The 11,470-nt window shown below is 36.6% G+C and overlaps 1 protein-coding gene across 1 annotated transcript; it reads right to left on the reverse strand.

Moving 5' to 3' along the window:
- Positions 1 to 10,235: 10,235 nt before the first annotated feature.
- LOC101546650 (olfactory receptor 1J4-like) lies at positions 10,236 to 11,180 on the reverse strand. The gene has a single exon (XM_004613551.3). The coding sequence runs from the start codon at positions 11,178 to 11,180 to the stop codon at positions 10,236 to 10,238; it is 945 nt and encodes a 314-aa protein (XP_004613608.3).
- Between the last annotated feature and the right edge of the window lie 290 nt (positions 11,181 to 11,470).

Consider the following 11,470-nt stretch of genomic DNA (forward strand, 5'->3'; position numbering starts at 1 on the left):
TTCATGTCTCTTATGTTATCTCCCCATGTCATTCAATCTTTCTGTATTTATTATTTACTAATAGTAACTGATTTGTATAGTATTTCTCTGGCGGTATCTGTGAGTAAATGGGTCTCATCTTTATGCATACAGATACATAGGAGTCTGTCAATGATGGCCACATCATTGCATTGAGCAGGCAGGATCAGGTACATTTCTTCTTTCCGATAAATGTACAAACCTGTTTCTTTGATTCCAGTATCTCAAAGGTCAGAAATGGTCTAATCCACAGTCTGGATCTACTATATTCAGATTCTAGTGGTCAAAAAAGGGTGACTTACACATGTAGTCATAATCACAATGCTTTATTGGGATTTTTAAATAGAAAAGTATTCACTAATCATTCAGCACAGTGTCTGGCAAATAATCAATTTCAGTCTCAAGACATTATAATAATCTTTTCTCAAACTAAATGTTTTTGTTATAAATCTCCAAGGTTCCTAAATCTCCAAATTCTGGGACAATACTTACAGAAGGCTTATCAAATAAGCCTGTCTAAACAGGTATCTCACACTCTTTGTGAACAGGGTCTGATCCTCTTTTCCTGGGTGAAGGACTACAATAATCAAAAGTAAAATCCTATGAAAATCAAGGCTCTCTGTTTGTTATAGTTTCTTAGTATACTGTTGTGTCTCCTCACACAATCAGTCACAATCCACCTTAGAGAACACGGAGAGGTAGAAGCAGTGTCCTGAGCAGCTCAGTCTTAAGAAAACCTTGCCTTCCTGTTATTTATCTTGAACACAAAGGCCAGCAAAGATTCCCTCCTTCAACTATATTGGAGTGATGTCACTTAGCATGTCAGGAAATGTTAAAAAAGAGGAGTAAGAGAGCCAGTGTTTTGTAATTAAGAGACAGATTCTGGTTAGACAGATGTTGTCATTCCTTTGACCGGTATCTCTAGCAATGATAGAACTTCGCACACTTAGATATTATGATTTTGTACACTCTTTCAAAACTGAGACTTGCATTGCTTGCTTACTCATGTGTAGGGCTTTGTGCAGTTAAGTGTTGTTCAAAGTATTTTTGCTGATTTAGAAAAATATCTTATAAATTGTGAAGATGTGATGTATTATTAGAACCCGAATGGTACATGGTGATTCATGCATACATACATGTGAGTTATGAACAAAGTCATTAAAAAAACACTTTCATGTAAAAATTTTGTTTCTATAATATGAGGCAGGCACGGTGTATCTCATTAGTAGCTTGGTCCTGGATCATCAGTTTTTCACACGCACTGATCCATACCCTGCTCTTGATCCAAGTGTCCTTCTGTGGTGACATTACCATCCCCCATTTCTTCTGTGAACTAACAGCATTGCTGGAGGTAAGCTGCTCAGACACTTCACTCAATAACCTGGTCATATTCATTGAAGGAGTAATAATTGTATATATTCCATTCACTTTTATCATGGGATCATATATCTGCATATGGGCCACTGTCCTGAAAAATCCATCAGCTAAGAAATTCTTCAAAGTCCTTTCTACCTGTGGCTCCCATCTCCTGGTTGTGGCTTTATTCTATGGGACCATTGCAGAAGTGTACTTATTCTCCTCACCAGCCATGTCCAGTGCTAAAGAAATAGCTGCTTCTGTGATGTATATGATAGTCACCCCCATGCTGAACCCTTTCATCTACAGTCTGAGAAACAGAGATATAAAACAAGCCCTAATATTGTTTGCTGATAAGGTGATGTTGTTTAAGTCAAACAATGTAGTCTGAATGAGATAACAAATATATCTAGACACACACACATATACAAATAAATAAGGAAGCTGTTATAGAAGAACCGTGGTCCTGAGAGCTCAGATAACCCTGTTTACACACACACATCTCAGAGAGCTTGGTATTTCCATGTCCCACGCTGCTGACATAAAACAGGTTTTATTTACCGGACTGACTAGTATACATAATGTTAAAGGAAGAGAGGCTTACATAAATAATGTTTTCAATTTTATTTTTTCTAAAATTCCCATAATTAATTAATTTATTTATTTATTTTTACTTTTTGGGTCACACCCAGGACTGCACAGGGGTTACTCCTCTCTCTGCACTCAGAAATTACTCCTGGCGGTGCTTGGGTGGGCCATATGGGATGCTGGGAATCGAAACCGGCTCAGGTGCATTCTAGGCTTACGCCCTACCCTTTGTGCTATCATTCCAACACCTCCCATTATAAATTTTTAATGTCTCCTTTTCATTTCCTCTTAAGTATGGATTCATACCCTTCCTCAGTATCTCTATATTGCCGTCAGATGACATTTTTTTCAGTTCATCCCCACCCAAGAATAACTGGGATTCCCCAGCTCCCCAGAGCTGGAGATAGTCCCTACAATAATTGTACAGTTTTAAATGAATTCAATTTTTTATTAAATAAGTATCAGGTCACAAAGTTGAAAACTTTCTGTCTATAATATTTTAGTTACTTCTTCAAAATTTATTCTGAGGAGGTGTTAGAAATGTTTTCTGTCTTGATCTAGATGGCTACTTAATGTATGCATTACCTTTTTATCTTTTCTTTTTTTTTATTGAATCACCAAGAAAAAAGTTACAAAGCTTTCAGGTTTAAGTCTCAGTAATACAATGATCAAAGTTCCATCCCTTCACCAGTGCACATGTTCCATCACCAAGAACTCCAGTATACCTCCCATCCAACCCCCCCACCTGTGTGGCTAATGATTTTCATTTTACTCTCTCTCTACTTTGATTACATTCAATATTTTAATAAATAACTCATATTATTATTTGGATTTCCCCCCAACAGTCAAACCTTCTAAGAAGGCATCATTTGATAAATTTATTTTCCATTGCTGAGAATGAAGAGCATATGTGGTCGTGCGGCCGCAACAGCAGCTAGGTGGTTTTGCATTTCTGGTATTTTAGTAATTAAGTCTAGAGACATTTTTCTGTAATATATTTCTGGCCCCTCTTAGACTATGTAAAAAGGTTTTTTTAATGTGAGTTCTTGATTTTTTGTACATTTCATGAAAGTTAGAGTTCAGTAATTTTATTAAAAGACAATACACCGTACAGTTCTTTATATATTTTGAATACAAATTCTTGATTTCATATATTACTTAGAAGTAGCCTCTCTCCTTTTTTGACTTATTCTTTAATTTTATTTTTTGTTTTTTTGGTTCACAGCTGGTGTTACACAGGGGTTACTCCTTGCTCTGCACTCAGTAATTACTCCTGGCGGTGCTCGGGGGACCACATGGGATGCTGGGAGTTGAACCCTGGTCGGCTGTGTGCAAGGCAAATGCCCTACTCGCTGTGCTATTCCTCCAGGCCCCTCTTTAAGTTTTTAACAATATTACTCAGAATTACATAATGACGATTTTACCCCATTTTCAAAATTTTCTTTTATAAATAGTGATTTCTGCATTTGGAAGATAAGAAAATATATTCCATTTTAAAGAAATTAAATGTATTTTCTTATATTAAAAATAATTTTAAAATGATTTAGACCCATGAAATAAAACTGCCCATAATAGAATTGCTGGCACACAGTTTACAATAAATCTTTAGAAATCTGTGCTTATCATGAAGTAAAGGATTCTGTGCCACGTGTCTTCTAAGTATTTTAAATTTAAATCCTGTATTTAATGATATGCCTATATTCGTTCCATTTTTATTCACTGAAAGAATTGTTTAAAATTCAATTTGTTCCAAATAGACATTAACTTATTTAAATATTCCTACCTATTTTATTCTTTGTGCACAGTGGCAAATAATTTTCTAAATTTTTATTTCAAATGTTTATTTTTGTGTACCTTAATGAACTATTAAAATTTTATTTCTTCATAATTAATGAAAAATTAAATTTAGGTATGTACTGTGATTTATAATACTTTTAATAGTACTGTTCCAGGGATACTGTTTCCACACCACATCCGAAACCAGTCTCATTGAATCACCGACTCTAGATCCTCTCTCATCCATTCTCAGCAGAGCCACCTCTTTCTTAGTCAATTCACTTCTGCAGCTAGATTATCAGCATCTGTTACCACTGCTTATTTTAAAATTCTATTAGTATGTATAACTTTACTTCAAATAAGAGAGGAATCGTTTGCTATTTGTCTTGCCTATGACTTACCCTTATTATGATGCCCTCTATTTTCATTCAAGTACTAATAATATGCAAGACTTGGTTGTTTCTCATAGCTGTCTAGTATCCCATTGGGTATACATAGGATAGATTCTTTTTCAATCATATGTTCTCAGGGCTTGAGTGGCTTCCATATGTTGGCAACACCTACCACCAGAACTCCCTCATTCCCATGCTAATATTTCAAAGTTCACTCAGATACATCCCTGTCCCCTTAAACTCAGTTCTGTGAACTATCTCTCCATTTCTGCTATTTGTTTCATTTCTGGGAATATTATAACCCACATGAGACAGACTAATCTGTATCCATTCATCTCCTTCTGACGGATTTTGCTCAGTATGTTATCCTCCGGTTCCATCCAATTACTAGGAAGTAATTGCATGATTTCATCTTTTCTTACGGCTGCACAAGATTCCATAATGTAAATATCCCACAATTTCTTGATTCACTCATCTATAGTTGGACATTTGGGCTGACTCTATATCTTGGCTATTGTACGAAATGCTGCAATGATTATAATGTGCATATATCCTTTTAAAGTCGTGTTTTTATAGTTTAGGGATAGAAATCAAGAAGCGGTATTGCTCAGTTGCATGGGAGTTCTATTCTAATTTAACAAAATTAATTTCCATATTTCTTTCCATAGAGACTGACAAGCATCCCCACAACAGAGAATAGAGGTTCTCTTTTCACCACATCCCTCTAGTCATTTCCCTTAGAGTGGAAAATGTTCATAATTTGATATATTCTCCTTTGTGGTTATTCTATTTTTTTGGACCAATAGTTTGAGTAAAGTTGTTTTGTGAGAGAGTTATAACATGTTTTCTTGGATTTGCACTCTGGATTTGAGTCAAATATAGAGGTTTTTAGTCCATTTAAAATAAGTTCTCTGCATGGTAGAGAGAGATTCAGATTCTTTTTAATTTTTTTAATTGAATCACCATGTGGAAAATTACAATGCTTTCAGGCTTAAGTCTCAGTTATATAATGCTGAAACAACCATCCCCTCACCAGTGCCCATATTCCACCGCCAAAAAAAAAATCCCAGTATACCTCTCATACCTCCCACCCTCCCCCTCTCCCCACCCAATCCCCCGCCTGGGTAACTGATAAATTTCACTTTACTTTCTCATTACTTTGGTTACAATCAACATTTCAACAAAAAACTCACTATTATTGTTAGGAGCTCCCCATTAGAGTCAGACCTGTGGTGAAGAAATATGAGGTTGCGTGGCCACAATAGTTTTTGGATTTCTGTATTTTAGCAACTAAGTCCAGGGAAATTACTCCCAGAAATTGGATCAAGCTGCGGTGAGGCTGCACACGTGCGGCCCCGGGATCACATCTAGGACTCTTTCTAATTTTTTTTTAAATGCAGCCATCCTGTTGTCCCATTTGTTGAAGAGGCTCTCCTAGGTTCTTATCATGTACTAGCAAATTTTGCCAAGATATTAAGGAGATAATCCATTCACTTTCCTTTGCTTTTGCATATTTTTAATTTCTCATTGTATTTTAATCAAGTTGATACATGTTTAGGACCATGTTATATTATCTCAACTATTTTGAACCAACCTTTTTTTAACCAACCTTTTATGCTTGATTTGTGAAAATATTTGGTTTTTTGGTTTACCAAATATTCAGTACAGAAAATTTATCAGTACAGAAAATTTATCCGATTGGATTTCACTTTTCTCATATGTATTGAGAATTGTTTTGTGTCCCATCACAGGCTTTATCTTGGTGACTATTCCATAAACCCATGAAAAGACAGTGTATTCTGTTGCTTAATTTTGTGCTTGTGGGATTGGCCACGCTAGGTGATGCTCCAGGCCTGCTCTTGAATCTGTGCTCTGGAGTATCTCCTGGTGGTACTTCAGAGATCATATGTGTGCCAGGGATCAAACCTGGGTCACCTGTCTGCAAAGCTAGTGCCTGTCCCCCTGTCTTATCTCTTATGCCAATCGGTGGTTTTTATTTGTTTTCATTTGGGGGACGCACCAGTAATGTTCAGGGGTTAATCCCAGGCTGAGGGCTCAGGGAATCAGTCTTGGTGGTACCCAGTGGACCACTAGGAGTGCTGAGCATTGAACCCAGCTCAGCTGCATGAAGGCAAGCACCTAATCAGCTGTACTACCAGCTGGTCCCTAGTCTGTTGCTTTCTATATACAAACTTATTGACATAACCTTGGTAACAAGAGAATGAATTTTTATATGCTTACATGACATTATTTTAGAGAAAAGTTTGTCATGCCTTGCCCACCACCAAAGCACCAATTTTTTGATGAAATGTTCTGCCTTAATAGTCTATTCATTTAGTATATTAGTTAGATTTCTTTTTTTTTTTTTTTTTTTTTTTTTTTTTTTGCTTTTTGGGTCACACCCAGCGATGCTCAGGGGCTACTCCTGGCTTTGCACTCAGGAATTACTCCTGGCAGTGCTGGGGGGACCATATGGGATGCCGGGGATCGAACCCGGGTCGGCCGCGTGCAAGGCAAACGCCCTACCCGCTGTGCTATCACTCCGGCCCCCGTAGTTAGATTTCTTTAATGCACTAGTAAGACCATTATTTCCTTGTTAAGTTTCTTATAGATTATTCATCCATTGTTGTAAATGCGTTTAAAACTCCTATTTTTGTAATGCCATAAATATAGCCCTCAATGTAGGTCAATAATGTTTTACTTAATTTTGTGTTCCTATAACGGTTACATATATTTTATTTATTTGTTTATTTACTTTTTACCTTTGTAAAAAAAAATTTTTTTAATTAGTGAATCACCATGAGGTACCATTACAGACTTACAAACTTTTGCGCTTGCATTTCAGTTATACAGTGGTCGAGTGCCCCTGCCTCAACCAGTGCCCATTTTCTACCACCAGTGGTCCCAGCATCCCTCCCACTATCCCCACCCTGCCGTCCCCGTGGGTGGATAGTTTTGGATGCCCACCTTGTCTACACTTGTGATGGATTTCCTTGTTCCAAGTTAAGAAAATGTTGATTTTAGAAACTCTGAAATCATACTGACAAGATACTGTCAAGTGTGTTTACCCCCACATTGCTTGTACGTGAAGCAAAATAATGATGAGTTTGCAGCAATACATTATATAACAGACTCTTGAACCCCTGAGCTTTGTCGAAGGTTTGCCTACTCTAGACCCACCAGCCTGATCAACTGATGTAATATAAGCCTCTTTGTTTCCCTGCCATGGATTGTCTCAGTTGTTAAGCAAATTCCCATTGCAACATTACTACTTTAATTTAAGTGCTGTTTAGTTTGATACAAGTGTGGCTGTCCTTTTTTTTATGGTTTACCATTCCTGTAAAATTGTTTTCCATCCTCCAATCTGAGCCTGCGTTTTATCATGAAAATTCAAGTGCCTTTTTTAAGCAGCAGACACTTAGATTTTGTTTTTCAAACTAGCCACTATGTCTTTGATCAAAAGATGAGTCCATGGATTTAGAGATATTATTAATAGGAGGGAATTTGTTGCCATTTGTTCTATAATGGTTACATATATTTTAATAAAGTATATGTTGATGGATTTCTATACTTATAATTATGTAAATTTTATACCTGGTTTTATAAAACTGGTTTTATTACTAGTTTTATAACTGGTTTTCATAACTTTCTCTTGCCACCATATTGTACTGAAAGTTTATCTTGTGATATAGCTTCTTTGGCTTTTCTGTCATTATCATTCACTTTGTAGATCTTTCACTTTTCACCTTTCACCTTTTACATAGTCTATAATTGTTTATAGAACTGTTGTTTGTGTATTGAAAATAGCATAGGGCTTGCCTCTCTCTCTCACTCTCTCTCTCTCTCTTTCTTTCTCACTCTGTCCCTCGCTCTGTTTACCATAGCACACCCAGCTATGGTAAAGACTTACTCCTGACTCTGTGCTTTGGGTAATTCCAGGTAGTGCTTGGGATTTTGTGGTCTGGTTGGGAATCAAACTCAGGTCAGATGCATGCAAAGCAAACTCCCCACTCACTGTAACATTGCTCTGGACAGAGAGAAACACTTTTAAAATTGCAGTGTTTGGTGATTGTTGTGCTCTTAGGAGCTCTTTTAGAGATGTAATAGAGATGTAAGTCTTGTTAAAATGTCATAAATGTGGAATTTTTCAATGATCTATTTTCACTCTAGACTATACTGTATCTTTATATTAGTTACAATTGCGTATAGCGTCATTACACTGTTTTGTCCCATACATGTCCCACAAAAATTTGTCTTCATTCATTCTTGCAGGTAATTTGGATTCTGAACAGCTCAGAGCAGCCTTGGTAATTCAGGCCATTGTCTTAATTATCACTCATATTTGTGTCAACTAGAATACTTTAGAGTGATGGATTTGGAGAGGGTATCTCTGTTAATGTTTGATAGTGATGCTAGAAGAGAGAACTTTTGTTTAAATGCCTTAGAATGAAAGCGAAATCCAGAAATTATTAGAAAGGAGAGAAAAGCAATCAAGTAGGATAAATGGAAACATTTGGTCACCTTACAGTGGGATTCATTTTTTATGTATGTATAAATGTTATAGAGATCTGTTATTTATGTCTTTACATTTTATGCACAAATATACTCACATATGTGTCTACAATCTATTCGTGTGCATTATTTTATCTCTTAAGAGATAAAATAAAGGTCAGTATTGAAATCATGGAGTCTTGGATGAAATACTATTAGTAGTACTTGGTGGAGAAATGTAGAGATGTAACTTCAATTTTTAGATATGTCTTTAGAAAGTATTTTTAGATATAACTATTTTAGTTCAATAGTACACTAAGTATAAAATACCAAATTTTTTTAAATGCATGCAGTTAAGTATGAGTTTTGGTACAGTGCTCCTCCACTGTCTTTCCTAACTAAAAATCTTCTAATCATCTTTGATTCCATTTTGTAAAAGCTAAATTCCAGTAGCTAGGCGGTCACACCCAGAAATTTACCCCGGCACCATGTTATCTCATCAATGGCTAACATTCAGAGACCATAAAGCCAAGCTTTCAGAAGCGTGCAGCATCTTATAGCCTAGTTCTCCCTCTCAGAGAACCTGGGAAGCTACCAAGAGTTTCCTGCTCATATGGGAGATCCTGACAAGCTCCCCGTGGCTTATTCATATGCCAAAACCAGTAACAATGATGGGTCTCATTCCCCTAACTCTGCAAGAGCCTCCAATGTGGCACCATGGAGAAGGACTAGTAAAGGGAGGTTTCTAAAATCTCAGGGCTAGGAAGAATGAAGATGTTACTTAGATCGCTCGAGAAAATCGACAACCAACGGGATGATAATGATGATGATGATGGTGATTTTTATATTTTACATGTCACATATGTCTATCATAACATACAAAAGTTCCATTATTTATGCAATTTACATATATAGATATTTCATAATAACCTTTCAATCAGAAAGTTATGGATTGTTCTAATGCCTTCCTAATTCGTCTCTACACTGTTGTGTCAGATTATAAAGAAAGCGCATAAACATAAAAAGCATATCATGTTTAATTTCTAGACATTTAATGCATACATTAAATTGCCACCTGTATCAAGACAGAAAACATTTCTGACACCCCCATCAGAATTAATTTTGAAGAAGTACCTGAAATATTATAGAAACAGAAAGTTTTCAAAATTGTATCCTGAAACATATAATAAAAAGTGAATTTATTTCAAACTGTACAATTATTGAAGGAGCAATCTCCAGTTCTGGGAAGCTGGGGAATCCCAGTTATTCGTCGGTGGGAATAAACTGACAAAAAAGATATCTGATGAGAATATCAAGATTCTGAGGAAGAGTATAAATCCATACTTAAGAGGAAATGCAAAGTAAACATTAAACATTAATAATAGCAATTCAAAATAAAATAAATTTGAAAACAGAATTTTTGTAAGCCTCTCTTCTTTGAACATTCTCTTTACTGGTCAGTCTGGGTAATAAAACCTGTTTTATGTCAGCAGAGTGGGACGTGAGAATACCAATCTCTCTGAGATGTGTGTGCGTGTAAACAGGTTTATCGGAGCTCTCAGAACATATATTCTTGTATAATAGCTTCCTTATTTTTTGTATGTGTATTCTACATCATTTAGACTTAATGAACGTCATCTTATTAGCAAACAACATTAGTGCTTGTTTTATATCTCTGTTTCTCAGACTGTAGATGAAAGGGTTCAGCATGGGGGTGATTATCATATACATCACAGAAGCAGATATTTCTTTACTACCAGACATGGATGGCGAAGAAAAAAAGTACACTTCTGCAATGGTCCCATAGAATAAAGCCACAACAAGGAGATGAGAACCACAGGTAGAAAGGACTTTGAAGAATTTCTTAGAAGAAGGATTTTTCAGGACAGTGGCCCATATGCAGATATATGATCCCATGATAAAAGTGAATGGAATGCATACACTCATTCCTCCCTCAATGAATATGACCAGGTTATTGAGTGAAGTATCTGAGCAGCATACCTCCAGCAATGCAGTGAGTTCACAGAAGAAGTGTGGGATGATAATATCACCACAGAAGGAGACTCGGGTCAAGAGGAGGGTGTGCAGCAGTGCATGCGAAAAATTGATGGTCCAGGACCAAACTACTAATGAGATACATCGCTCCTGCCTCATTATCATGGTGTAGTGGAGTGGCTGACAGATGGCTACATACCTGTCATATGCCATCACTGCAAGAATAAAATTGTCAGTACAAGCAAAAAGTATTAAAAAATATACCTGAGAAATGCACCCTGAATAGGAGATGGACTTGTGATTACTCTGCATGTCCACCAACATTTTGGGCACTGTGACAGATGATAAAAAAACATCGTTGAAGGCCAAGACACTGAGAAAGAAGTACATGGGTGTGTGGAGGCGAGAGTCTATCCTGATGAGCAGGACGATGAGCAGGTTCCCCAGCACGGTGGTCAGGTATATGACCAGGAAGAGGGTCAAGAACCAGCCCTGTTGTTCTGGTGGTATAGGGAGACCCTGGAGGAGGAATTCAGAAACTCTGGTCTCATTTTGTCTCTTCATGCTGCTCCTCTTTCTTCTGGGAGTCAGAGAGAGAAATGTTAAGTGCCCAAAGAACCATTCTATAATAACCCAATTTTTATATGAAAGTGTTGTTATTTTTTAACTAGATTTTGTTTACAACTCACATGTATGTATGCATGAATCATGTACCGTTCAGGTTCTAATAATACATCACATCTTCACAGTCTATAAGATATTTTCTTTTCTTTTTTTAATTTTTTATTAGAGAATCACTGTGATGTACAGTTACACACTTACGAACCTTTGTGTTCGCATCATCATATGCATGC

This window comes from Sorex araneus, chromosome 1, assembly GCF_027595985.1.
Source record: "Sorex araneus isolate mSorAra2 chromosome 1, mSorAra2.pri, whole genome shotgun sequence".
NCBI classification, from domain to species: Eukaryota; Metazoa; Chordata; class Mammalia; order Eulipotyphla; family Soricidae; genus Sorex; species Sorex araneus.